This window comes from Sturnus vulgaris, chromosome 16 (assembly GCF_052056855.1).
Source record: "Sturnus vulgaris isolate bStuVul1 chromosome 16, bStuVul1.hap1, whole genome shotgun sequence".
NCBI lineage: Eukaryota > Metazoa > Chordata > Aves > Passeriformes > Sturnidae > Sturnus > Sturnus vulgaris.
The window spans coordinates 15,274,588-15,301,765 of NC_142258.1; the positions used below are offsets into that span (position 1 = coordinate 15,274,588).

The window sequence follows — 27,178 nt, forward strand, 5'->3', positions numbered from 1 at the left end:
AGCCGGTGGGAGGCCAGCGCTGGCAGGGAAGGACCGGCAGCCCCAGGACAGCAGGACTAAGGTACAAGATCTGTGCTGCTGGGCTTGTATGCACAGGTGGTTGGCCTGAGCAATGTTGGGGACAGTGTCAGAGCTCTCTTCTTGGGTTTGGACCCCAAGCAGCTCAAGCTAGGCTCAGGACACACCATCAAAGGTTGATGGCAGCTTTGGGTGTCCAGTGCCCAGGAAGTGAGGTGGATGCTCCTGATGAGGGGTGTGGGGCGGATGGCACATTGTTTTCCTGCCACTGACTCAGTTTCCCCATCTGTAAAATCCAGCTTCTTGGATTGAGGACCCTGTCAAGCAGTCCTGGGATATGGAGGGCTCATTTCCACCACAGCAGATGTCTGCTGCTGGAGACATAATGTATAACCACCATGGGGAAGAAAAAGCTGTTCCCAAAACAACAGAAATTGGATTTCCATCCCTGCCATTACATATTTGTATTTGGTAACTCTGCAATTATTCAGGGATGGCTTTTAGATGCAGTATTTGCACAAGAGAAGGACCATTTGGCACTGTATGCCTTAGCTTTCTTCAGCTGTGGTCTGGGGAAATGTCGCTTTTGTGAGCAGCACAGGGCACATGATCGAGGCAATCATGGGACATGGGGCAATAAAAGTGGAGTGATCACTTGCAAACAACTCAAAACAGCCAAGCGTGGCCATTATAATATTAATTATAATCACATTTAAAGCAAAGTAAAGCTGTGCCTCTCCAGGAGCTTTAATGAGGTCATATTTCTCTTAACATTTCCCTTGCCAGCTCCTGGCTGAGTTTTATAAGCCATGCTCCAGCCAGGACTGGGGAGAACATAGCAAAGCTGGGCTCTCATCACTGCCTGGTTTTAAAACAGAAGGAGAGTGTGCAAAAGAGAAATTTGGATTCTCTTGGTGACTCTCTTGCCTGAAAAAAATGGTGAAGATTGAATGTATCTTTCAGAGCAGAACCTCCCTTTTCTTCCTGACAAGTTCTTGGCTACTTCAGAAGTAACTTGATCAGCATGTGCTGATCTCTGCTTCCTGTGACAGGACCCAAGGGAACTGCTAGAGCTGTGCCAGGGGAGGTTTAGGTCGGATATCAGGAAAGGTTCTTCCCCCAGAGGGTGCTGGGCACGGCCCCGAGGCTGCCAGAGCTCCAGGAGTGTTTGGACATCAGGGATGCACAAGGTGGGATTGTTGGGGTGTCTGTGCAGGGCCAGGGGCTGGACTCAGTGACTCTTGTGGGCCCCTTCCAACTCAGGATATTGTGTGATTCTATGAAACTATTTGGATGTAAAAGGGGCTGCCCTGAGCAAAGACATGACTGGCCACATTGGACATTAGACATGTGGGAGTCGAGGAATGGTCACCCTGAGTGACTGAAGTGTTATTATGGATTGAGCTTGGTTTGGAGGCATGAGGCTCACAGAAAATAGGGGTAACAAATGTTAAAAACCTGAAAGAAGCCACTATCTCAGGAACTGGAGAGTCTGGGGTCCCATTCAATATGTTCACACATATTGTGAAGTGTTCATACACTTCAATCTTCAGGCCACATTTGACACCAGTTGTTGTTGTTGGAGCTGTTGGACCTTTTTGGCTTGTTCGTCCAGCTGCAGATCCAGTTTGCTGACCCTTGTATTTCTGTGCCATGGTCCTTGTTTGCCTTTATTTCGTAATTAGCTGGCAATAAAGGATGTGGTCTCACTGGCATGAAGTGAATCCAGACTAGCACCAACACCTTGACCCTGGGTGGATAGCAAGCACCATAGCATAGCCCCAGAGATGGCAACAGGCAGGGACAGTCATGGTCCTAACTGCTTCCCCCAAACAGGGACAAGAGATTTGTCATGGAGACCAGCCAGCTAAAGCAGAAGCTTCTGAAAACCATCTACAGCCTCCAGCTGAAGTCATTTAACACACTGCAGTCAGCCAGCCCGCTGCTGCACAACCAGCGTGGCATGGGCATGGTGACCCAGCACCAGGTCCACCAGCTGGCAGATAAGGCCAAAAGCCTGTGTGGAGATCTGGACAACATCAAGAACCTCCTCCACTATTGCCAGGATGACTTGGTCCAACAGATTCCCAATCCCACCGGCAGCCGCTATGGGGGTGTCAGTGGAGTCCATTGCTCCCTGGATGGCTCCATCTATGTGACAGCTGAGAGTGCTCCCTGGGTCCACATCCTCAGCAGCACGGGCCATATACTGCACTCCCTGCCCTGCCAGCAGACGGGCAAGGGAGGCAGCATTTTCTTGCCAGAAGATGTGACTGTGACTAGGATGGGAATGGTGGCTGTAGCTGACATGGTGAATGAAGCCATCTGGATCTTCAACCCTCAGACCAGCCTCTCCAAGAGGGAATGGATAAAGATCAGGAAGGTTGGTTCCCCCAGGGGTATTGGAGTAGACTCCATGGGCAAGATCCTGGTAGCAGACTATGCACAAGGCCAAGTGCACAGCTTTGCTCTGGACCATGCCTTCAGGACACTCAATGTCCACTCTGTCCCCAATCTGCAGGGACCTCGCTATGTCAGCCCGGTGCCCAGTGGAGGCTTTGTGGTGAGCGAGGAGTGTGGAGACGTCAAGGTCTTCATGAGCAGCCGTAAGCTCCTCTGCTCCCTCAGCAGCAAATATGGACACCAGTTTGGCAACCCTGCTGGGGTGTGTGTGGACAGGGATGGCAGCGTCCTCGTGGCAGACGAGCAGCGCCGTACAGTCCACTTGTTCCCAGAGCATGGAGCTCCCATCTGCCTGGTGTCCACAGGGCTGCGCAGGCCTGCTGGCATGGCGTGCTCCTCCTCTGGGCACCTCTTTGTGGCAGACACAGGGGAGAACTGTGTCAAAGTCTTTAAGTACTGTGTGAGGCCCCCGTACAGAACCACCAATGCTGGGGCATCATGTGCTGACCCCAACCAAACACACAGGAGGGGAGGGGGGGTGGTTCCCCTGCAGCCCTGCTGAGCTGTGCATCTGTTGGCAGGCTGAGAGCTCTACTGCTCTCACAGATTCATGGAGTATGAGTCACAGAATCTCACAGAATCATGGAATGGGTTGGGTTGGGAGGGAATGCAAGGACCATCTCATGGCAGGGACACCTTCCACTATCTCAGGGTGTTTCAAGCCCTGTACAGCCTGGCCTTGGACATTTCCAGGGATGGGACATTGCCCCAGACCTGACTGCCTGATGGCCCCCAGCTTCTCCAGGACTAGACCAGCTGTGAATCCACCAGAGTATGTAAAAGATGACCCAATTACTCAGAACTGGCCTTGCATTGGTGCCTTGGCCAACTTGTTATCACCACACCCTTGATTCCTTGTGTGTTTTCCAAAGCTAACATAAATATTTCTCCTCTCTCCATGTGATTTTGATGTGCCATAATCCCATCTTCCTGATGCCAGAGCATCAGAGGTAAGGGGAGGGGTAAGGCCATATCAGAGGTCCATGCCCTATGACAGAATCATGGAATCACACATTGGTTTGGATTGGGTCCTTAAAGATCACCTAGATCTACACCCTGCCATGAGCAGGGACACCTTCCACTAGATCAGGTTGCTCCAAGCCCTGTCCAGCCTGGCATGATTGAGCCAATTGGTCTGTCGTAATTAATTCCCAGGCTATTAGGTAGGGTTTTGCAATCAGAGAACAGAACACTGGGTCTGCAGCAGATTTCAGGAAAAGGGTAACATGAAGGTAACTCCTTCTGTGCTGCATTCCTGACCTCTACAGGGAAGCAACAACTACTGCACGAAGTAAATTCCGTATGGAAACGTGGAACTCCTCAGACTGCCGGAGCTGCCCTGTTGTCCTCTGGAGAGGAGGGTTCAGAGATGTCGCTGTCTTTATCGGCAGGGGCCAGGGGATGGCGGGCAGGGTGTGCCGGCTCAGGGACGGGCGTTTTCCTCTCCCTGCTCCAGCTCTCGGTGTGGGCACGGAGCTCAAGGACTCCTCAGACTCTTCTGATGTCCCAGACACAAGTCACTGCCTCTCATCCCAAATGATCCCTGGAGACGCCCTCGCCCCCTCCTGGCCCTGGACCAGGCACTGAACACAGCAGACATGCCATGGTGCCCTCCAGGACCCCTCTCCCTGCAGAGTGAGGCAGCAGCAGGGAGTAGGGCACCATGGTCTGCAGAAACGGGGGATCAGCCTGTCCTGTCCCAGGAAGCTGAGCTCCCTCCCAGAAAACCAAATCTTCCCCATCTTATTTCCAATTCTGTGGCATCCAACAACAAAAATAAAATCCTAAACATTTTCTCTAGCCAACCCCCACTTTGAACCTGCTCTCTCTCCCTTTCCATGTGGGACCTTCTCATGCTGCCCAGCACCTTCCCAAGCTCACTGGCCCAAGCCCAGTGCCAGATCACAAGTCAAAGCTCGTGGGCACCTGTTGGCACTGGTGGGGCTCTGCTGGGCCAGGTATCCCCTGAGGCGATCAGGATGGGGGTCAAGAGAGTCCCATCAGCACAGCCGAGCCCCTCACCAGGAATGGGGGACAACAGGGTTCCCGGAGGAAAGGCGAGTCCTTGGGCTTTGGGGATGAAGGACAGTGGGGTCCCACATGGAAAGGCGAGTGTCTGGCCTGCAGGATGAGCGACAGCAGGGTCCCGTGAGAACAGCGGAGCGCCTTGATTTTGGGAACAGAGGACAGCGGGGTCCTGTGAGGACAGGCGAGCCCCTGGCTGTGGGGATGGAGCCGAGCCCCTGGCTGTGGGGATGGAGCCGAGTGTCCCGTGAGCACGGCCTTGCCCCTGGCCCCGCTCCAGCCCGGGCGGCGGCACGGCAGGCGGGCGGCACTGCCGCTCTTATCGCGCGGCTCAGGCGGCCTCGCCGCTCTCGGGGCCCGCGGGAAGGCGCCGGGACGAGCCAGGGGAGCGGCGCTGCCGGGAGCGGGGCCGGCGGGGCCCGACAGGCCGGGAGCGGGAAGCCGGGGCACCGCGGAACGCGGGCGGCGGGTGGCGGCGCCGGCCGGGCCCGTCCCGCTGCACGGCCCGGCGGCAGCGGCGTCTCCGAGCAACCGCGGGCGGAAGCGGCGGAGCGGAGCGGGCGGTAGGAGCGGGGCAGGCCGGGCCGGGCGCGGGGCCTGCGCGGGCACCGGGGAGGCCCCGTCGGGCCGGGGGCAGCGCCGGGCCCCTCACAACACTGAGGGGCTGGAACGCGTCCAGGGGAGGGAACAGAGCTGGGGAAGGGGCTGGAGTACCAGGAGAGGCTGAGGGAGCTGGGAAAGGGGCTCAGCCTGGAGAAAAGGAGGCTCAGGGGGAACCTTCTGGCTCTGCACAACTCCCTGACAGGAGGGGGCAGCCAGGGGGGGTCGGGCTCTGCTCCCAGGGAACAGGGACAGGATGAGAGAAAATGGCTTTAAGTTGTGCCAGCAGAGGTTTAATTTGTATCTAGATAAGATAGATGGGGAAATTTCTTCACGCAAAGCATGGCCAGTCACTGCCCCAGGCTGCCCAGGGCAGTGGTGGAATGCCAGCCCTGGAAGTGTTAAAAAAGCCATATGCATGTGGCACTTGAGGGCATGGTTTAGTGGTGGTGGTGCTGGGGGAATGACTGGAGTTGATGGGCTTAGGGGGCTTTCCCAGCCTTTACAACTCCACGGTTCTATGATTCTATATATCCTGGCCCTAACCCCCGTGCAAGGAACATGGGATGGTGAGGTGTGGGTTTGCTGTGGGATCAGATCAGTCCCTCTTGGCACCCTGTGGCCACAGGACAGCCTCTGGAGTGAGACCATGGCCACATCTTGCCATTCACCTTTGCTTTTCTAACAAAATTCTGGAATTAATCAGTCCTGGGGTCCGGTATTCACTTGTTGGTTGCATTAGCACATTTTTGGTGGTGTTATTTTGTTTGTTTTGGTGACCTGAGATCGTTGCGTTGGTGCTGTCAGGGAGAGGTGGATGTTTTCTGCAGAAATAGGCAGATCTCGAAGATTTTAGGCACTTGATGAGCAGGGACTGCATGAGCATTAGTAAGATTTTTCTGTTAAAATTAGCAGCAGTGAAGCAGTTGACTGTGATGACATTTGATATTTCAGTTTATTGAAATGAATGAGGTGGATGCATGACAAGTCGTGGATTTGGGAATATGAGACACATTAACATAACAATAGTTGATCAACCAGGTTTTCAGCTATCAAGATACTTTGTACAGCCTGAAAATCCTATCAGAATCTTCTTTGCCGTGTCTCCAGCATCCAAAGGGCAGATCATTTGATCTGAGCTATAGCCAGAGTAGTTGGGTACATAAAGCTCTGTTAATTTAAAAAGTTGGGGAAGGCGTAAGAGGAAAAACTCACAAACTAGAGAAGATAAGGATGAGATGTGTTTCTGCTCCATGAGAAGTTTTCCCAGAGGATTGTGGCTATCTTTAAAAACAATCTCAAAGAAAAATAAATGTGTGTATAGAGTCAGTTGACAGTTCCTCTCTGAAATGTCCAGTGGATGGACAGACCTTTAAGGACAGCCATGCACAGACACTGAGAGTCTCTTGTAGCAATATTCATAACAACTTTCCCTCCTTCGATGGGAAAAACTTCATGGGGCTGTCTGTGACATGTTTTTCTTTGGACTGAATTTTCCTTTTACTGCAAAACTGCAAAGTACATCCCAAGGCTTCCCTCTCCTGAGGGATTTTGCTGGCAGTGTGGTACTGGAAGCACAGTGTTCACAGGTGCTGAAAGCCCCCAGCACTGGCCCTTGCTGCTCCAGAGGTCCTTCAACCCCTAGCAAGATCGGGAGGCCACAGAGGGACTTCATTTCTCCCTCTTTGACCAGAGGAATAACCTCAGAGACCTGGAGGCTGTGAGGAAGCAGGATCTCAGAAGAATCATCACAGATCATGGAATGGTTTGGCAAAGAAAGGATGTTACTGACCAGCTTTTTCCACCCGCTGCCATTGGCAGGGACACTTTCCACTGTCCCAGATGCTCCAAGCCCCATCCAACCTGGCCTTGGACGCTTCCAGGAATGGGGTGTCCACTAATGTCCAGATTACCCCTGTGAGTGATTAACCCCAAAGGTTAATCACTCCCCATAGCTGCTCCTCCATCCCTCCATGCCGTAGGAAATTCCCAGGTGCTGAGCTTTACTGGCTCAGCTCTCCTCTACTAAGGGAGAGGAAAACAAAGCCAGCAGGCCCTTCCTGCTGCACATGCTCTCTCCGTGTTGTAAATACCCTCTGTGTTCCCTTTCCAACTGACTGGGTCCCTCGCAGAGGAGCAGCCTCGGGGGCCTGCAGAGTTTTCACATCCCTAACAAAGCACTGAAGGACAGGAAAGGACAACGGGCGCGGATGCCGCCTGTTCTGCGCCAGCGCCCTCCTTACTGCAATTATATTCCTGTTAGAAACCTCCACCTTATTTAAAGAGACACTGTCAACTGCCTCAAAGCTCCTTTCTGGAAAAGTCTCCCAAGGCCATTGAATTGTGTTCTTAATGATGAGGAGAAAAGCACAAAGATAAAGAGGACTGATAAAGCAGAGATGCTTCTCCTATTTTAGGCTGTTGAATCTAACGAATTAAAACTACTTCAATTAATCACCGTTGTCCCTTCTGACAAAATGATCGTCTCAATTTCCAGATGAGAGGAGTGAGGCAGGAGGAGCTGAGTGATGGGATCAAGGTTGCTCTGTGAGTTTGCTGCAGAGATGATCTCTGGGTTGTAAGGGGGTAAAGGAGACTGAATGGCATGAACCAGTGTTTGATTGTTGGTAGCAGCAGGAAATACTCCCCAGAGGCACCACAGTGTGATGTAGTCCCTTCTCTAGGAAGTGGTCCAGCACATCCAGTGTGGGATCCAAGATGTAACTCTGGTTGAATTCCAGATCATGGCTCGTGGCTGGTTTGATGGTCTGTGCTTATCTGTGTACCACCATTAAAGACCTTTCCAGGACTGGGAGAAAGGGTTTACTGGGAAACTCCAGGCTCACCTTCCCTCACTTCAAGGACTGCAGATCATGAGGAATCTCCTGAATGTGTGTATGGCTGTTGGCTGTAACTAATGTCATTACTCAAGTGGTTGGTCTTAATGTTTTTGAAAATGCTTAGTTCTCCTCTCAGGTGGCTTTGGCCAGCTCATATTTTCCTTGTGTTTACTCACCATCTTCAAGTTTAATTTTCGTGTTTATTGGCAGGTGTACGTCCCTCCAGGGCCACTGCCATGGTACTGAAGGTGTTCTTTCCCTCGTGCTGCTCCTCAGCAGACAGCGGCATTCTGATCGGCCGCTGGATCTCCGAGCAGAACTCTGCTGTCATCCTTGCTGTGGTGCACTTCCCCTTCATCCCTGGCCAGGTGAAGCAGTACCTTGGGGAAGTTCAGCGCGTGACTGAAGTCAGTGTTTCTGTGCTTGGCTCATGGAGCAACAGCAAACAAGAGAAAGAAGAGAGGCTCAGTAAGTTCTTGGAAGATCTTGAGACCATATTCTGCCATGAGCCATGGATCCAGATAAGCAAAGAGGGAGACAGCAAATTCTGGAGCTGTTCTACCCTTCAGAAACATTCTAAGAACCCTCAGGAGGAAGAAATCATCTTGGTGTACTATGACCAGCGCAAGGTCATGCTTTCCCATCTGCACCCCCCTTTGGACACAGCTGGCCAGGGGGCAGAGGATGCCTCAAAGCTCTCAGCCATCTTTGACACAGTGGCCAGGAGCCAGGTGCTGTTCATGACAGACAGGTACGATGAGGGGCCCATCAAGCTGACCCACTGGCAGTCGGATGGGGTGGAGGCCAGTATCATCGTGGAGCTGCTGAAGCAGGCCTCCGTGCCTGCCTGCATGCTGCTGACATTGCTGCTCTCACTGCTCTCTGGGATCTGTAGGAGCAGGTATGTGATGTGACATCACCCAGCTTGTTTTGCCTGGAAATATAATTTGTGTTTAGGCTTTGCAGGACTACTGCTCAACCCCAGGGAGAAATGTGATACAGAATTGCTCTATTGGAAACAAGCTGCTGCAAGAGGTCCTGTTGGAGCTGCACTGAAAACACAAGGCCAAAGACTGCCTCAGAGCTCTTTGTGGAGCTGGGAGGTTTTCTGGGGAGGCATTATGTCCTCCCCATTTGCAGCAGGGATAGTTGAGCCCTGCTTCAGTTTCATCACAGCTGAAACAGTGGATTTCCAGCTATTCTGTGGCTGACAGAATGACGTCAAGCTCTCCTTAATGGCTCAATAGCTGGAGACTCCCTCTTCCCTGTTCACTGCAAGTCCCTCTGCAGCTGTGAAACATCAGCAAATACTATTTCTAATTCCATCCCCTCTCTGAGAGGCTGTGGTGCTGCAACCTTGGCACTTTATAGAAGTTTAGAAGGATTGCTTCTTATCCTGAATCCTTGGTGAAATCCTATTCTCACAACCATAAGCCTGAATAAGATGCTCCAAATGTAACATGTGGCAAGTGCTTGGACTGAAAACTAATTCTGAGCAGATTTGAAGGGAAGAAACTTAGAATCATGGAATCGTTTACCTTGTAAAGCCACTCTAAGATCATGGAGTCGAACCATTACCCCAGCACTGCCAAGGCTACCACTAACCCATGTTTCCAAGTGCCATATGTATTTTTGAATACTTGCAGGGATGGTGATTCCACCACTGCAGCTGCCTGGAGAGGTTGTGACAGAGAGGGGAGTGGAGTTCTGGTTCTAAGCTGCAAGGGGACTCTATAATTGATGAAATTTTGATAACAGCTACTACTATATTCATGGATAAATCTTTTTAAGTACAGCCTAAGGGAATGGAGGTTTTTAACAGGTTTCCAGTTGTGTGATATGGTTGTAAAATAATTACAGTGAAACTCGTCCCATGCAAAGATTGTCTGAGCAGCTGGATTACACAATTTGGTACACAAAGGGAAAAGTGTCCAGTTTTGGATTTTTGGAAAAGATGGAGGTGCAAACCTGATATCATTGAGCACCCCTGTGTCCTGAGACTGCTCTGTAGATACTGTGTGTTACTGGTTTTTAATGGTAATTAAGTCACAACTTTGTGGCTGGGCAGAAGATTTGGAATCAACTCCAAAGGTCCTTTTTCTGTCTGTGTGCCACCACCAACAGACAGGATGATTTTTTTCTGCACAGGCACTTGATCTCGCTAGGTCCCAGCTTGACTTGTGCCAGGACTCAGGCCAGGCTTGGAGTCAGGTTAAGCCCAAGCCTTGCTGGCTTCCAGGAGGCTGCAGTCTAAACATAAGTTGGGAGCTCAAGCTCAGCTGGCAGGTTGGGCCCAGATAGCTGCTACCCAGCTTCTCAGGAATTCTGGCTTCAGCTTTTCCTAGGGCCAGGATGGATGTTTTGAGGTAGAACAGCAGCCAGCTGTACCTGGCAGCAGGCAGAATGCAAGGCTTGCTGTGCATCAACCTTCACTGAGCCTGTCCTTAGCCTTGGGAGGCAGAGCTTTCTCCTTTGTTCTATTCACTCAGTATCAGCTTTATATTTACTTGTCTCATACGTGTTTTAAAACATCAGTGCTGGAGAACAGAGATTAATACCTGGCTTTATAACAAATCTCCTGCTTGACCTTTTCTAAGTCATTTAAAGGAATTTGGATCCATTTTGCACATGGTGTGTGGTAAAACCTTCTTCATACCAACATACTCGGGGCAGGGAGGGTTTAAGATGTCACGTGCAGGTGTCCTTCCAATCCTCTCCTCCCTGTGCTAGGACAGGACATCCCATAAAATAAGACCTACTGGCTTTTTCTCCTTCAGGTTGCAGGACTACCTTCTTTCTGGGTTTTTTTGTGATGTTAAGGGATAGTCAGCTTTGAAAGGCTAAAGAAAGAGATCAGCAACATCCTCTCAGGCTGGGGAGGCTTGAGGATTTTTGGATATGCCCCTGTGGTGTATTTGCACAGGAGAAGCAGGGCAGCTGTGGTGGAAACCTCAGGGAGTGAGTCTCTACCATCCCCCCAAGCTCATCCAGTGCTCCCAAGTCTTTCCCATCCCAAATTTAAGGCATTTCTTCAGCACCACCGTGTGCTAAGGGGTGGCCATTGCGATTCTGCTTCAGAGGAACTTGGGGGCAGCGTTCCCATTATCCCTGAAGGTCTCTGCTCTTGGGGACATTAGGATGTTTTAGTCTTGAGGCAATACATTCCATGTGCTCCTTTTAAAAAGCATCTGTTTATAAGCACCTCCAGTTCCTCATCCAAAGGGAGGCAGTGCTCCTGCAGTTTCAAGCAGGAGCGAGAAAACATGCAGGAGCTCTGGTTAATGGAGCTTAATATTTGCATGTGATGCAGATTTGGAAAGATTGCTTTTCATTTGATATCTCGAAATTCCCCTCTCACTCTTGGGAAAAAAAATGAATCGGAAAATCAAGACTTACTCATGGAGGCTATGTTAATTTAGTGCTAAAATTCCATATATTTGGAAATACCCCAAAGATCTCCTGCTGCTTAAATAATGCAATGACACAACGTCACTGGATTTTTCTTGGTTTTTTTATCTTTTTGGTTTTCCATTGAAGTTCTGAAAATTGTTCTATGTACTGTGTGGTAAACAAGTGGGAGTATTTCTGGCAATGCACAGTCGATGTGCAAAGGGGTAGGAGACCACGCAAGGAATATTTTTTTGCTTTCTTCCTCAGTCCTCACAGAGAGGAGAGTTCCCACAGCACATCTTGCAGCTGCTCTATTGAGCTTTTTGCAGTATGTTTGTATTTTTATTTCAATAAGTATGTGTATGTATTTCCTTTCCAAAGAAAGTATGTGAGTAGAAGAGAGGTTGTGCTTGTGGTGGTGAGTGAAAAGGGAGTCACTTGTGGCACAGACAGGGACATCCCTCTCATGTGTTTTCGGGCCCATGCAGTGTCCAGGTGAGGAGCTGGACCATTGCAGGCTGCACAACATTGTGGTGCTCTAGGGATGAGGCTGCTTTGGGAATCATTCCCACTTGTGCAAGACATTCCCCAACTGCAGCCTGTCCTTTCCCTTGGCTGGGGGTGTCAGTCTGGGGGTGACCCGGGGGCTGGCTGCCTCCAGCTTAAGGAGTAGCCATGGATGGTGAGAGACACCCACTGCAGAGAGAGGATGGGACCATCCTATCACCCTGTGAGTGTGTAGTGGAGCACAGGGCCCCAGAGCTGCTGCCTTCTGCCTGAGCTGACAGGGTCTGGCAGCTGGTGTTTGACCCATAATTCTTCACCTTCAGCCATCTGTACATAATCCCACAGGTAGAGCATTGCTCCTTCCCCTTCTTTACATTTCAAGTGCAATTCTCTGCTCTAGTCAAGTTTTGCCACACCAGAGTTTGTAACCACTGAGCTGGGGCATAATTGGAAGGGAAAACTCATCTGCTCCTGTGTCCTGGTGAATCTGTGAGCCCGGGTGTTCGTGATCCGTGGCCAGAGCAGTCATCCCCCTGTCCCTCCCCTGCACAGTGCTCTTTTCTCCACCGCCTCAGCTCCCTCCTCCTGACAAGTCAGCTGAGGAACAGTGCATTCATTTGTCTCCAAGGTGGGAGGCTGTAGCGCAGAGCTGAGTAACTTGGAGACCTCAAATTAAGAATGATTCACAGTACACTGCGTGTGTTTCAAACCCAATGTGTCTGAAATTTGAATGGGGAGGGAAGGGGAAGGGGGGGAACTTCAACACTCGGGTCCTTAAGCTGACAAACTGTGCACGAAGTGGGGTTCAAAGGGCTCAGGAGGATGCAGGGAGGAAGGGGACAGCAGCCCCAGGGAACTGAGCCGGGTTTGGAGGAACCATACCCTTGTGATTCGTATGAATTGTATAAATAGCAGTGGGCACCCCAGTGTGCCCATCCTGGCCAGTCCTGGAGGCATCTGCTGCTAGGCACAGGCTGGTATGCTCCAGGTGAAATCCATGGAAGGCACACACAGTTTGCAGAGACACCCATCTCCAGGCCATGCTCAGTAGTGATCCAAGCAGCTGTGCAATTTCCAAAGTGAAGCAGGATATAAGGAATAATGGTAGTGTGAGAAATTAATGTAACCTGAAAGACCATGCCAAAGCAGCACAGGGTGGGTGAAGTGACTAAAAGTGACCGTGGGTTCCTGGACCTGTAATAAAAACCAGTGAAACACTGTGAAAATAATGCAACAACTGCACTGGCTAGTGTTGTGTACTCTTGTGTACAGGAGAGAAGTGATCCAAATTATGTCCACATCAGAATTTATCCCCCAAACCAAACCTGGTGCCATGTGTTGCTGTGGTTTTTGTGACCAGCCTGCACAAATCACCAAGTGTCCTTGCTTTATAGGTTGTGTGGTAATAAAAGTAACTCCTCAAAATAATTAAGCATTATTTAGTGCTTTTCTTCTGAGTCATAAGAAAAGAACCTTGTGACTGTTTCCTCCCCTACAATCCTAATGTGGATGTTAACTTTGAAACCTAATTAAATGCTATATGTTGTGTTATCTAAATAATGCTGGTCACTGCAAGGCAATGGAGAGGAGGTAGAAGTGAAGACCCTGAAAAAGGAATTTGGAAGTAATAAAGAAAAAAAAAAGAAGAGAAGGATCAAGTGGAATAAAAAAGGAAAGAGGGAGGGAAAGGGACACAAACTGCATGGAGGGCACAGCTGTTTGTTATATCAGGCTCACACCACACAGAGACTTGTGATCACCTATGCTCTGGAGCCAGGCTGGGAGAGCTAAAGGTGTTCACCTGGAGAAAAGAAGGCTCTGGGGAGACCTCAGAGCCCCTTGCAGGGCCTAAAGGGGCTCCAGGAGAGCTGGAGAGGGACTGGGGACAAGGGATGGAGGGACAGGACACAAGGAATGGCTTCCCACTGCCAGAGGGCAGGGATGGATGGGATATTGGGAAGGAATTGTTCCCTGGGGGGGTGGGCAGGCCCTGGCACAGGGTGCCCAGAGAAGCTGTGGCTGCCCCTGGGTCTCTGGGAGTGTCCAAGGCCAGGCTGGATAGGACTTTGAGCAACCTGGGATAGTGGAAGGTGTCCTTGCCCATGGCAGGGAGTGGAATAGGATGAGCTTTAAGGTCCTTTCCAACCTAAACCATTCCATGATCTGTGATGAGTAACACTGGGGTTTGTGCAGCAGTTTCACCATGTTGTATTGTTGCACTGAACACAACTTGATTCTGCTCTCCTCGAGATGGGAGCATTGTGCAAGCCCAGTGATGTATCCAAAAGCAGAGGTTGGAATCAGGATTGCCTTGTGGCTTCCTTGGAAGAGTGAGACGTGGTTTGACAGAGTGCAAATGAGAGCTTGGGTTGTCTACATGTCTTGGTCTGGCAAGGCTGCCTTAATTCTGTTAACCTTTCGGAGAGTCATTAACGTCTAATCACCAGCTCTGGTTGCACAACCTTAACACTGACTGTTTTGCATGGATGTTGGATGCTGGACTGCCTGCTGCATGGCAAAGGCAAGAGGAGACATTCCCATGTGTTTCTGCAGGGTGCTGAAGTTTTGGCCATTGTCTTTCTTGTGGAGCAAACTCTCAACTTGTGAGCAGCTGGGATATCGCCTGCAGCACCTCCAAGTCATCAGCAGCAACAGGAAGGCTCAAAAACAAAATCAGCTGATGAGGTATGGAGTACATGCAAAGTTAGGTGTGTCTTGGCTCTATTCCTGTTTCCTGTGGTGAACCCAAACCGTGGATCCCATGCCTGGACAGCACTAGGTCCTCACTGCACCCTATTGTGTTGCTCTACTTCCTGCTAGTTTGCACATATTTACTCTGCACTGTATTCATATGCATATATATTTGTGTCTTTATATGTTAATTATACCTTCTGCCAGATACCTGCCTTTTTCCCTAGCCCAAGAAAGGCAGTTGGGATATTGCACCCCAAAAACTTGTACTGCACCCATGTGTGAGTGCTTTGCTGTCACTACTCCCACAGGCTCATTGTTTTCATGTGCTGCTGTTAACCATGGCCATCCATCAGTGTTCAGTGGCACTTCCCATAGGAGCAGAAGGGTTTAAATGCTCCCCTCTTTCACTCTTTTGGGGAAGCTTTTTGTGGAAAACTGCAGACCAGAGACTCCACTTACACTGTTAGAACAGTAACAGAGTGTAAGAGAAAAAGCAAACATGCAGCACAGTGAGAGGAACAGAGCAGAGATCTGAGACAGATATTGGATGCCCTACGGCTCTTCCACAGCCAGTCCTGTTCTGTGGTTCTCTGATCCTGCAGTAATAGACTCCCAGGGAACACTTAAAATAGATTAGCAGATTTGAAGGCCCATAGTAACTGATTGTTCAGTCTGATTTCCTGAAGAACTCACGTCATGGAATTCCATTCAGAAACTCCAGCGAGGAAGGGGCAGCTCAGCAGCCCTTCTGGGTTTGTGTATGAACCCAAAGCCACTATTTATTGCCTTGTCTGGGAAAGCCATCTGATCTCAGTGTGCATGCACCAAGTGCTGGTGCCCTCGGTACTGGTAATTGGTAAATTCCCCTTGAGCATGTATAAACCTTTCTGTCTAACATTCCTCTTTGTAGCTTCAATCCCCTCTTTGATCTCTACTAAGAAAAGTTTTGTGGTGTGGCAGGCTCTGAGTGGCTCCAAGTTTAGAATCATGGAATCACAGAATATCCTGAGTTGGAAGGGACCCACAAGGATCATGAGTCCAACTCTTGGCCCTGCACAGACACCCCAACAATCCCACCCTGTCCATCCCTGGCAGTGCTGTCAAACACTCCTGGAGCTCTGGCAGCCTCGGGGCCGTGCCCATTCCCTGGGGAACCTGGGCAGTGCCCAGCACCCTCTGGGGGAAGAACCTTTCCTGATATCCGACCTAAACCTCCCCTAGGAAGGCTCCAACTGTTCCTTTGGGTTCTGTCCCTGGTCACAGATCAGAGCTGTTGCTCAGGAGGAAGCTGTAAACAGCTGTGAGGTCTCCCTTCAGTCTTCCCTTCTCCAGGTTGAGCAAACCTATCCTGTGCTTGGCTACAGAAGGAGCAGCAGACCAGTGGAAGTGAAAAGATTCCAAAATAGTTCCTCTTCAATGAGTTGTCCTGGTGTCCCTGGGATATTAAAGGTGCTGCATAAGCAAAGCCAACAACTGTCATTGAAACATTAAACACTGTCCTTCCTTTTTCTCTAACTCTGTTTCTCTTTACCCTGCCTGCAGGAAAGCCAACATCTTTGTGTCTCTGCTGATTGATGTGGCCCTGGGGATACTGCTGATGTCGTGGCTGTACAGGAAGAACCGCATTGGTCACCTTGCTGACACTCTCATCCCTGTGGCTGATGTAAGTCTGGCCACATCTGATCCCCTTTCACCTGCTCTGGGCACTGCCCAGCTCCTGCCGGTGGTGGTTGCAAGGAGGCAATGCCTCACACACAAGGGTTTCAGAGAGACCTGTCTGAAGTCATGCAAATTAGGTCTCCTCAAGGACAGTGAAATCTTCAAATCAGGCCTGCTGGGGCTGCTCAAAAGAAACTCCGCTCTGCTTTGCATGTGCTGTGAATAGTAATTAGATGTTTATGGGAAGGCTCCTCCAGCTTCTAAAGGAACAATTATGGCTTGGACAGAGCTCTGCAGCTGCAGGTTGGGTGGTTATGGAGCCACAGTGCTTTTATTTTTTTTCTGGTGCAACAGAAAGTGTCCTCAAGTTGTTGCTATATGGGTTGTTTGTGATGAAAAAAAACCTGTAACCTGGGTTGAATCTGATAAATTGCTGGAAAGTCAAACATGATAAGCAGTGCAGCTGTGCTTGTGAAAGGAGTTTCGTGGGGAAGTCCAAAGGCTTTGCTGGTCAGGGTACAAACACCTGAAATCCTGCCGAAGAGCTCTGGGGTATGGATGCTAAACGAGGAAAACTTGCTATGTCTTGTGATTTTCTTAAACATAACTCCTCTTGCCCACTGAGATCCCTCAACATCAGCAGAAATTCACGGATAGCGAGTATGACTCACACTGTCCTGCTCTTCTGGTGGTTCATTTTAGGTGCAGAGCTCCAATATATCTGTTTAGTGGCAGTAAGGAACATATAATGTACTTCAGAGGCTGAGGACCAGACCACTAATCTGAGGTCAGCTCTGATTTAAGAGCTTCTGTGTCTTGGGAATACAAGTGCAGCCAATTTTGAGCTGTGCCATGCAGCTGCACAGCCTAATCCTTTCTCTGCCCACTTTTCTTTCATTTCTGAATGAGTCTTTCCATTGGTATCTTTCTAACAGCTGGAAAATGTCTTCTCTCGTCTTTCTCCAGCTTCTTGGTTGGGAAGAATTTAATTTTGATCAGAGAATTCCAGCAGTGGTTTATTTTTCCTACTTATGCTGCATTTCCTGGGAAGAGCTCACATTTCCTTTGAAATTATCTTCTTGGTCCATGTCTAACTCCTTAGTTATTACAAGGTCTCTGATCATTCTTGTGCATGCTGGACTTCTCAGAAAGCATGTATGGGGTGTCCAGCATAGCTGTGGATCAGGATTATTGCTGGTTTTCTTATCTTTCATAGTCAAACTTTTAAGGACAGCATGTTTGTTGTAGACACTACTCAGCAGCAGTGGTGGGTATAAGGAAGAACCAAATTTGTTGCAGGACACTTGCTCTTGTGTTTGAGCTATACACTGCAAATATTCTTGTAAGCCTTATTCCTACATCTTTTCCCTTACAGATATTTCAGCTGGAGAAGTTTAAGTTCTCTAGAGCTTTCCCTTTGGGATTACTAGAAGTGCCCAGCTCTCAGAAATCTGATTTCTTAACAAGTCTGCAGGGAAGTGGCTTTGGCTGCATTCCTGGTTGCACAGGTGGCTTTGGGAGGGATTCCATCTGCCCAGTGTCTTTGGCAGATGGATGCTCTCCGTGCTCAAGGTGTGTCCACCCCCAGCACCTGTCCTGAACAGGCTTTCTTGTGAGGTTGCTTGTTTGTTCCCCTTTCAGTAATTTAGCTCATCTGTCACTCAGCTTTTGCTTCACGGTGACAGCTGTCTTCACCACGTCTCCTCCATGTGTGGACTCTGTTACCTGGCTATCACCAGGAGCTGTTTGCTTTCTTTCCTGGAAGTGCTGACTCCTCCATGTCTGGAGGGGCTGATAGCCAGTCAGTACCTTTCTTCCCTGTTTTTCCAGGCTTATCAGTTCAGGCCACTCTCAACTCTTCTTTTTTCCACCCTTACTTTCTTCTTCTAGGCATATGAGATTGTGGACATAAAATCATTTGGAGTCTTTTTACTCCCTTTGCTGGGCATTGATTTATATGCATTATGTACAGGCCTTAAAAAATGCAGATCTGAGTGATCCCAAAATATACCAATGACTTCAGCATGTGGTATGCAAGCCAGCACCACTTCTTTTCCAGTATGACAGCAAAATCTCCCCTCAGCCATTCAGCAGTAGGTTTCCTCTCTGCTGCTGAGTGTCCATCTGGTCTGCATTATTCCCATCACTGGGCTTTCTCAAGTGCTTATGTGTTGCCAAGTTCAGTAACTCAGCATTCCCTGTGTGCAGAGAGCTTCTGCTCCTTCCCTAACACTCTTCTGCTTTGAGCTGTGCCCAGATATGCTGGTAGCATTGACCCTACAGCTCTGTGTCTGTTGGGAAACAGAACATTGGATATCTCTTTTGCCCCAGAGGGTGCTGGGCACTGCCCAGGCTCCCCAGGGAATGGGCACGGCCCCGAGGCTGCCAGAGCTCCAGGAGTGTTTGGACAGCGCTGCCAGGGATGCCCAGGGTGGGATTGTTGGGGTGTCTGTGCAGGGACAGGAGCTGGACTGGATGATCCTTGTGGGTCCCTTCCAACTCTATATTGCCATTATAATAAGATCGTTATGTATAATAAGGCTATATACATAACCTCACTTTAACCTTATTGATTTTCATATTGACAGGCTACCCTTATATAACATATAACCTTATTGGTTTGATTGATTGATTTTAACATTGACAAAATTCCAGCTGTGTGGGGCCTAGATAGAGTGCTTGGGTTTTTTCCAACCAAATCTCTCTGGAAGGAAGGTGGGTTATTTTGACTCTCAACGTTGCCAGGGTCACAATCTCAGCCTGCTTCCAGGAGTGCAGGCTGTGTTCCCTGGCCATCCCTTGTCATCCTCTGATAAAATGGATCTCAAATCAGCACTTGGGTGGCAATTGTTGATGCTGCACAAGGCATCACTGACTGCAGCTCCCACTTTCCCAGCGTGGTGAGCTGTGCTGTGCTGGCTGTAATAACAAGTTGCTTTTGTCACTCAGTGAGGCAGATGTGATTCAGAGACACCCAGGGAGTAACTGGCAAGGAGCTGTTAGGAAGGACTGATTTTTGAAGCAGGCTTTCAAATCCAAAAATGGAAAACTTGAATAATCTTCTCTCTGTAGGTACCCTCACAACTCCTACCTTCCTCCTCCTCTTGATCCCACCAGGCTTCACAATGGTTGTCCTTGCTTTTGCCTTCCACAAGACAGCTTTCTTTCAGAAATACCTGACTCAAAGCTCTGCACTGGTTTTAAAAAGGACTGCTTATAAACCATCTCCTTTATTTTTCCCTTCATCTCTTTTATCCTTGCCATGTCTCTTTTTCCTGAGTTGCAATCTATTTGAAACAGTTACGTATTTATCATGCATTGTGCCTGCAAAAGCTTTACTGGGGTTTCGAGATAATTGGATGTATGTTCCTACTCAGTCTTGTTCCACTGATCCATAAACAAAGCAAGCAGAGAGAACACTTCCTGAAAAAATATTTTTAGATGTTAATTTATGAAAAAGTGTATCTTAGAGCCCCAACCACCTGCAACAGACACAGGGCAGGTGTGTCTGACAGGGAAAGCTCTGTGTGCTCTGACTTGCACCAGATAGAACCTTTAAAGCTGGAAAGGACCTTTAGGGTCACCGAGTCCAACCATCACCCCAGCACCACTGTGTTCACCACTAAGCCCTGTCCACAAGTGCCCCCAGGGATGGTGACACCACCACTGCCTCAGGCAGCTGTGCCAGTGCTTCACCACCCTTTCAGTGAAGGAATTTTCCCAGTATCCAATCTAAACCTCTGCTGATGCAACTTGAGGCCATTTCCCTTTGTCCTGTCCCTGTTCCTGGGAGCAGAGCCCAATGCCCACCTGGCTGCCCCCTCCTGTCAGGGAGTTGTGCAGAGCCAGAAGGTTCCCGCTGAGCCTCCTTTTCTCCAGGCTGAGCCCCTTTCTCAGCTTCCCCATGAAGGGGCTTCAGCCCCTTCCCCATCTCTGCTTCCTTCCCTGGAGTATCACAGTGCCCTGTGTGTCCTTCTCCATCCGTGTCACATCAGCATTAGTCCTCTACACATGGAAACTAGGAAGAAGAGCATGACAGTGAAGAGAATATTTCCACAGTGAGCTCATCTAAGCCTTATTAGCTCCAGTCTGTCTCCAGTTTGGTCATGTCCCAGCACCTTGTTATGAAACACTTCTAAACCACTGTATCTGATTTATTAATATGCCCACATTCAGTATTCACGACTGCAGGAGGAGAATCGGACTCACAGTCACCTTTCCTGATTCGACTTGCTATTGATCAGTCCTAAAATATCTGTCTGGAAAACAGCCTGCAAGGTTATGCTTCAGTACTCTGTTTTGAGATGCTTTGCCCAGCTAAATAACAGCAAGGTAGGGCACCTTCCCATGGCTACCCTGTCAGAGTTTAGCAGCACCTCTGGGACTGGCAGCCTCCAGAAATACTCACTGCTAAAACCCAGCCTTGCTGAAGGACTGCTTTCAAACATTTAAATATTTCATTGAAATCCCCAAATGCTTTTTCTAAGTTACCAATCCAGTGCTTTAAATATTAAAACCAGTCTATTTATAAAGCAGCAAACACTTCTCAGCCACAGAGGTGAGCTCCATGGGATCCAATCAGTCCTGACTTGCAGTAAGACAGAGGGAAAAGGAAGGAAATAGAAAGACAAGCCTTTTGGAGAAGTTGAAAATGGATTCATTAATTTTGCCACAGCACTGAAAGCAAAGGTTTACAAACTCATTTTGCCAGGATCTGTTGGTTAATAAAGAAAATGGAGTCATTCCTTGGAAATAATTTTTCCTTAGGGAAATTATACATGTGAATGATAAGGAAAGTAGGCTACAGTGCATCAGCTTTAGGGAGCGTGGCTTGGTGATTCTACACTTGAGCAGTTTTCAGTGCCCTTCACTTGCATGGGCTGTAAGTGGGATTTTTTGAGAAAGAGGGCTTTTCCTCACAATCTCTGTCCATGTGGGACAGTGTAAGAGGTCACTTCTTCCAGGTATTTTCCCCACCTTTTTGCTGAAGGTTATCAGCTCCCTCAGTTTAGAGCCTGGTAACTCAGAGCTCAGCAATGGTTTCAGTTCAGGGGAGCAGGGCAGGTGGGAAGTTTTGAGGAGAAAAATCACCCAACTGCAAGGGGAGTATGGAGTAGTAGAGTGTAGTGAGACCTGGGCTGAAATCACCAGAAACTGTGAATCCCAGCCCTCAGTGAAGGGTCTGGAGCACACGCTTGAGGTAGGGAAGAACAAGCCCAGAGCTGGGGTTTGGTTGTTCTGCAGCAGTGAAGAGATAGCACATGGGGCTGGAGCAGGTCCAGGGAAGGGAACAGGACTGGGGAAGGGTCTGGAGCACCAGGAGCAGCTGAGGGAGCTTGGGGGGCTCAGTCTGGTGATGCCTAAAGAGGCTCCCTGGAGCAGAGGCTAGACAGTGTTAAAGCAATAAAGTAGGGATTTACTAAAACGCCATTAAAAGATAGACCTTGAGAAAGATAAAAAGATAGACAGGAGCCTGGCTGTGGCTACACCCAAGATGGACCCAAAATGGACCTAAGATGGTTTTCACACTTTTATAAGTTTGGGTCCATTTCAATATTGGGGTTAATTGTCCAATCCCAGCTCCAGGTTCTGTAGTCCCATCCTCCCAGATTCTCTCCTCAATTCGCTGCTGTTTGCACTTTTTGGGCCTGAAGCTGCAGCGTGTCCTTGGTTCTGGGGCTGGAAAAGGATTGTTTTGTCTGACTGAGTTGTGAGGAAAAGTGTAGGAGAACTGTGAGGAGAACTTGCTAACGCTTTATATGAAGTTCAGAGTCACACACCAATGCAGGACAGAATCTGAATAATATAAAAGCTAAAACTTAAGGTATCACTGGAGAAAAGGAGGCTCAGGGGGAGCCTTCTGGCTCTGAACAACTCCCTGACAGGAGGGGGCAGCCAGGTAGCAAGGGACAGGACAAGAGAAAGCAGCTTCAAGTTGCAGCAGGAGAGGTTTAAATTGCATATTGGGAAAATTCCTTGATGAAGAGGGTGCTCAGACATTGGAACAGACTGCCCAGGACAGTGGTGGAGTCACAGAAGTGTTCAAAAAGCCATGTGGATGTGGCACTTGGGGATGTAGGTTAGTGGTGCACCTGGCAGTATTAGATTCATAGGACTTGATCCAACCATAATGATTTTCTGATTCAGTGATGTGGGGAGGAGCTTCATTAATGTTTTTCCTCAGTGATTCCAAGGCTGCTTTGTTGCTGGGATGCCATGAGTACCTGTCCATGAAGCCTGCAGAGAGTGATAGACAAGATCAGGACTATTGCCTAGCACACCACAAAGTATCAAGAGAGTTTTTGCATGACATACATTTATATAATTGTGTTTTCTACCTTGCTCTAAACAAACACAGATTGTTTATAAAAATTCACTCTTTTTTGCCCATTAGTGTACACTGCCATCTTCCCCTCTTTTAAAATCATGACAGCCTCTCCAAACTCAGCTCTGACTTTTCACCTGACTGTCCCCAGAAGTGGATTTGTGCACCAGCATTTGCCATCTATTTCCAGAACCCTCATTACCACAGGAAATCCCACTGTGCAAGCCTTCCAGAGGTGGCCAGAGGTGACAGTTCCATGTTTCCAGGATAGAGACCACTGAAGCAGTTCAGGTTCCTCTCAGCTATTGTGCTTGATTCAGTAAGAAGTTCATAAAGGTGCATTTCTGATTTAGGTAGTTGTCTGTAAAGCAGTTGTTTGGATTTTTTCCCATTGGTTTGAAGGTTGTGGTGGAATACTTGAGGGTGCAGCAGTTACAGTGTACTGGCCCTGATTGCAGTCTTTTCTCTCCATGGCCTGGCTTCCTTGTGTTTGCAGCATGTGGCTGAAGAGCTGCAGGACCTGCTCCAGTGGCTGATGGGAGCACCAGCTGGACTGAAAATGAACAGAGCCTTGGATCAAGTTTTGGGACGCTTCTTCCTTTATCACATCCATCTTTGGATCAGTAAGTGAAATTGTTTAACTTTCCAGCCTTCCTTTTCATCTCTTCCCTCTGAGTGTTTAATGTTTGCCTAGAGGTGAGTAATGAATCAAAATGCACTTCTGCAAGTACAGACTTGTCTGGGAGTCTTCCTGCTGTGGGAACTGAAGCCAAAGTTGGATTCCCACACAAGGAATTCATGCATATTAAATAAAGTGCTGGTATTGATGCTCTGCAAGAAGTGCATATCCTGCTGGGGCTTAGTTCCTTGGTGTCACTGGTGGTGAGAGTCCAAGGGAAGGCACTGCTGTAAGGTCTTTTGTAGGGTTTCGTGGTCTTTGCCATGTGAGAGGCACCTCTTGGAATAGGGGTGAGAAATGCGCAGGGATACAAATGCCAGCTCTGTCCTATCACCAACTTCAGCTTAGTGCAATTTTATTATTTCAGGTTCTACCTTGAAATAACACAGCCCTGTTATCCTTGATGGAGAAGTAGCCATGATGAACATGAACTCCATAGTTACTTCACTGATTTACTTTGCTCACCAGTCAAGTATGGTCTTGTTTCTGTGACTTTGCCCCACTTTGATGATGAAAGAGACTGTTTGTCCACACTGCTTTATTTTACAAAAGCCATATGAGGTGGCTTTTGTGGGAAGAGCAGAAAAACAGGAATGGTTGCGGTAAAGGTTGATGTGTGCAGTTAAAAATGTACTTAAGAACCTGGACACAAATATAGAAAATCAAATGTTACATCCCTGGAAGTGTTCAAAGCCAGATTGGATAGGGATTGAAACAACCTGGTCTAGTGGAAGGTGTCCTGCCCAAGGCAGGGGGGTGGCACTAAGTGAACTTTAAGGTGCCTTGCAACCCAAACCATGCTAACCATGCTAATTCCATGAAATCCTATGTGGAGAAAGGTGACTGCTGTGCACACTCCTCCCCATCCTCCCGGTGCTGCCCCACCTTGGGGCAGAAACTTGGGCAGAAAGAGAGTTTTTGTTGGCTTTCCTAAAGAGAAGATGGCATCTAAAAGGAGTTTTCCAGCTTCACTTCCATGTTTTCATGGCTCTGATTTCTGGAACAGTGTTGTAGGGCGAGGGGAATCAGCCTTTTGAGAGGGTCAAGGGGGAAATGACCCAGATGAACACTGACCCTCTGCCATGTCCACCAGGCTACATCCACCTGCTGTCCCCCTTCATTGAGATGATCCTGTGGTACGTGGGGCTCTCAGCTTGTCTGGGCCTGACCGTGGCTCTCTGCATCCTTTCTGACATCATCGCGCTCCTGACCTTCCACATCTACTGCTTCTATGTCTACGGGGCCAGGTGAGTCCCCCTCCCTCTCTGGGCTTTGTTTGAAAGCACCTCAGGCTCTGGTGAAGTATTCAGTCCTAGTGTAGTTCTCCTGAATTCACAGTTTAACCTGCAGTTAATTTCTTGCAGTCTTTTAAGCCTGTAGAAATGATGGCCACTGTAGTACAAGCAACCCATCTTTCATTTCTCCAGCATTTAGATGTTTATCTGTCATGGTAGTGACCTGGAAAAATGAAACTACATGACAGGCAGAGGACAAGAAAGCAGGTCACCCCATCCCTTTGATTCAGTGTCATAGTACTCTCCTCCATTGCACCCTGCTAGAGATTTGGAGGGAAACTGGAGAAGAGTTGGAGGAGAAAGGAACCCCTGTAGTTTTGATTAAGCCTCAAAACCCCTGGGTCTGCCCTGATTCAGAGGTCCTTGCCTGCACTGTGGAGCACAGGTGGCGGGTTTGGGGTTACAGAGGTCTGTGACACTGTCCTGATGTCACTGTCTGGAGGGTCCTGTGGCCTGAGAGCTGGGCGGAGGCTCAGAATGAGTAGGGGGAATGCAAGGGGCACATCTGGGGCATGTTGGGGTTCCTGTGCAAGAGGTGCCCATCACTATGCTCTGTTCCTGCTCTCCTCTAACTTGTGCTGCACCAAGGAGTCCCACAGGCAACAGGATGTGCTTGCCAGGAAGATGATAAAGGGCCTTTTGCCTTACAAAGCAGAGAATGGCCACTATTCCTCCTCAGACTTTACATAGCAAACAACACAAGAAACAGTAAATCTTTAGATATGGGTAGTTTTAGGGAATGGTTGGAAATATTGAGACCTGATTTATGAGCCAGGTCTGTTGTGAGCATAGGTCTTACACTCAGAATCAGTAATGTCAGGAGTGGAGTGAGAGGTCTCTTCCCAACACCTCTAATTACTGGAATTTCTGTGTTGGTCTGTGAGGAATGGCCTTGCTCATCCTAGTTGTGCAGAGTGGTAGTAGGAAGTAGGAAAAGCATTTTGTCAGCTGATTGCTGTTCCCTGGAGCTGCAGGGAGCCAGCCTACCTGTCTTGTGTTTGTCAGAAGTACAAAGAGCTGTGTGCTGTCCCCATGGAGAGCCAGGAAGAGTCAGCAGTCACCCATAGCCACCACAGCCCCTTGAATTCCTGCAGCTGGCAGGAGGAAGAATTTGCTGGTTCAGGTGCTGGTGAAGCCTGAGATCCCCTTCTGGAGCAAACCACAGAATGAAACGAGGGCAGGCATGTGTATGCAGGCAGCAGGGCAGGTGGGGCAGGTGCCACTCCAGCAACACCCAGTGGGTATCATGTCAGGGGGTGCAGGGAGAGCGTGGCCTTAGTCAGAGCCATGGGCAGGTGTGTGCCAGCACCTGCAGGAGCTGTCCTAGGCTGCCTCCTGCCTAGGGGTTAATGCACTAAGCTGTGCCTGCCAGTCTGGAGGCACCCTGCCAATTCCTTGAAGCAGTTGGTGTTCCTCAAACCAGATTCTTCTCTTGGATGAGACTCCTTGCCTCTGCTTTCACGTTGCTGCTGTGAAATCTGAGCAGCCTCCACACCTTAGCTTGCCTGGTTTGCCAGTCTGGCTTATGTAGCTCAGGCTTTCTCAGACTCTGTTCTGCCCCATGCACTGGCCATGTCCTCTTCCTTTACATCCCTGTATGTTGGCACTGCTGCCCAGGGCACTTTGTGCCTCCTCTCCATCCCAAGAGCTTTCTTCCCTGATGTTTTTCCATTAAGAGGTGTCTGTTTCCCACCCCTTGTCACCCCAAGTTTCCCTCACTGTTGTCATTTTTCTGTGAGGGAAGTAGCTCCAAGTGTCATAGCACCAAGTTCTGAAAGCCTAAGGAAGGGGTGCAGTAGGGGCCACCAGGCATTTCACTGGTTTCTTCCAACTCTTAAGGATTTGTAGAGCTGTGGGTTACTAGAGAAACTGCAGGGGCTCCACTCCTCTCCCTTGTGTCTCTACTGCAGAGGTTCAGTTGCATTGCACTGGCTCAGGTGTGGGGTAAGACCTTGGCCAGCCCTGGAAGGCTGTGAAGGGTGTGAAGGCAGGGGAAGGGACAGATCTGAACTGAGGAGACACAAGTGAGCTTGGGGAAATAGAATTGCTGGTTCTTTTCATAGAATCATGGAACGGTTTGGGTTGGAATGGGCCTTAAAGCTCATCTCATTCCATCCTCTGCCATGGGCAGGGACACCTTCCACTATCTCAGGCTGCTCCAAGCCCTGTCCAGCCTGGCCTTGGACATTTCCAGGGATCCAGGGGCAGTTACATCTTCTCTGGGCACCCTGTGCCAGGGCCTCAGCACCGTTTTGCTGCAGGGAAGGTGCTGTCATGAGGCTGGTGATTGCTGCAGCTCCAGGGCATGGCCTGGCCATTGCCCTCGAGTGGCCCAGAGCTGGCTGCAGTACCCTCCATGCCGGGGGCCAGCCCAGATAGGGTTGACTGAGCTATGAATCTTTATCTGCATCATTCCCAGTGGATTTCTTTTGGCAGCCCTAGCTCTGCAGGTGGGTGAGTGGTGTAGGGCTGTGCTGGTGACAGCTGGGTGGTGCTGGAGCTGGGAGCTGCCAGCTGTGCTACAGAATCTTCTCTTTGCTCAGGCTCTACTGCCTGAAGATCTACGGCCTGTCCTCCTTGTGGCGCCTGTTCCGGGGGAAGAAGTGGAACGTGCTGAGGCAGCGGGTGGATTCCTGCTCCTATGACCTGGACCAGGTAGTGCCACAGCCCTGGGGACACCCCA

General features: G+C 49.3%; 2 protein-coding genes across 5 annotated transcripts in view; both read left to right on the forward strand.

The window, feature by feature from the left end:
- Window positions 1–3,909, forward strand: NHLRC4 (NHL repeat containing 4). The gene is made up of 2 exons (XM_088174685.1): window positions 1–61; window positions 1,855–3,909. The coding sequence occupies exon 2, from the start codon at window positions 1,871–1,873 to the stop codon at window positions 2,981–2,983; it is 1,113 nt and encodes a 370-aa protein (XP_088030811.1). The 5' UTR covers window positions 1–61; window positions 1,855–1,870; the 3' UTR covers window positions 2,984–3,909.
- Window positions 3,910–4,858: 949 nt separating this feature from the next.
- PIGQ (phosphatidylinositol glycan anchor biosynthesis class Q) overlaps window positions 4,859–27,178 on the forward strand; it is a 34,949-nt gene continuing 12,629 nt past the window's right edge. For 2 of the 4 annotated variants that reach the window (XM_088174683.1, XM_088174684.1), the window contains exons 1-7: window positions 4,936–5,069; window positions 8,157–8,847; window positions 14,397–14,528; window positions 16,080–16,200; window positions 23,018–23,144; window positions 24,294–24,447; window positions 27,039–27,150. In XM_088174683.1, the coding sequence (XP_088030809.1) occupies window positions 8,183–8,847; window positions 14,397–14,528; window positions 16,080–16,200; window positions 23,018–23,144; window positions 24,294–24,447; window positions 27,039–27,150 (1,311 nt within the window). In that variant the 5' untranslated portion in view covers window positions 4,936–5,069; window positions 8,157–8,182. Of the gene's footprint in view, window positions 5,070–5,223; window positions 7,998–8,156; window positions 8,848–14,396; window positions 14,529–16,079; window positions 16,201–23,017; window positions 23,145–24,293; window positions 24,448–27,038; window positions 27,151–27,178 lie in introns of those variants that run through there. The other 2 variants (XM_014888552.2, XM_088174682.1) reach the window with 2 other exon arrangements.

Excerpts from the sequence above, each read along its gene's own strand:
- NHLRC4 (XM_088174685.1), top strand. The coding sequence starts at position 1,871 with ATGGAGACCAGCCAGCTAAAGCAGAAGCTTCTGAAAACCATCTACAGC.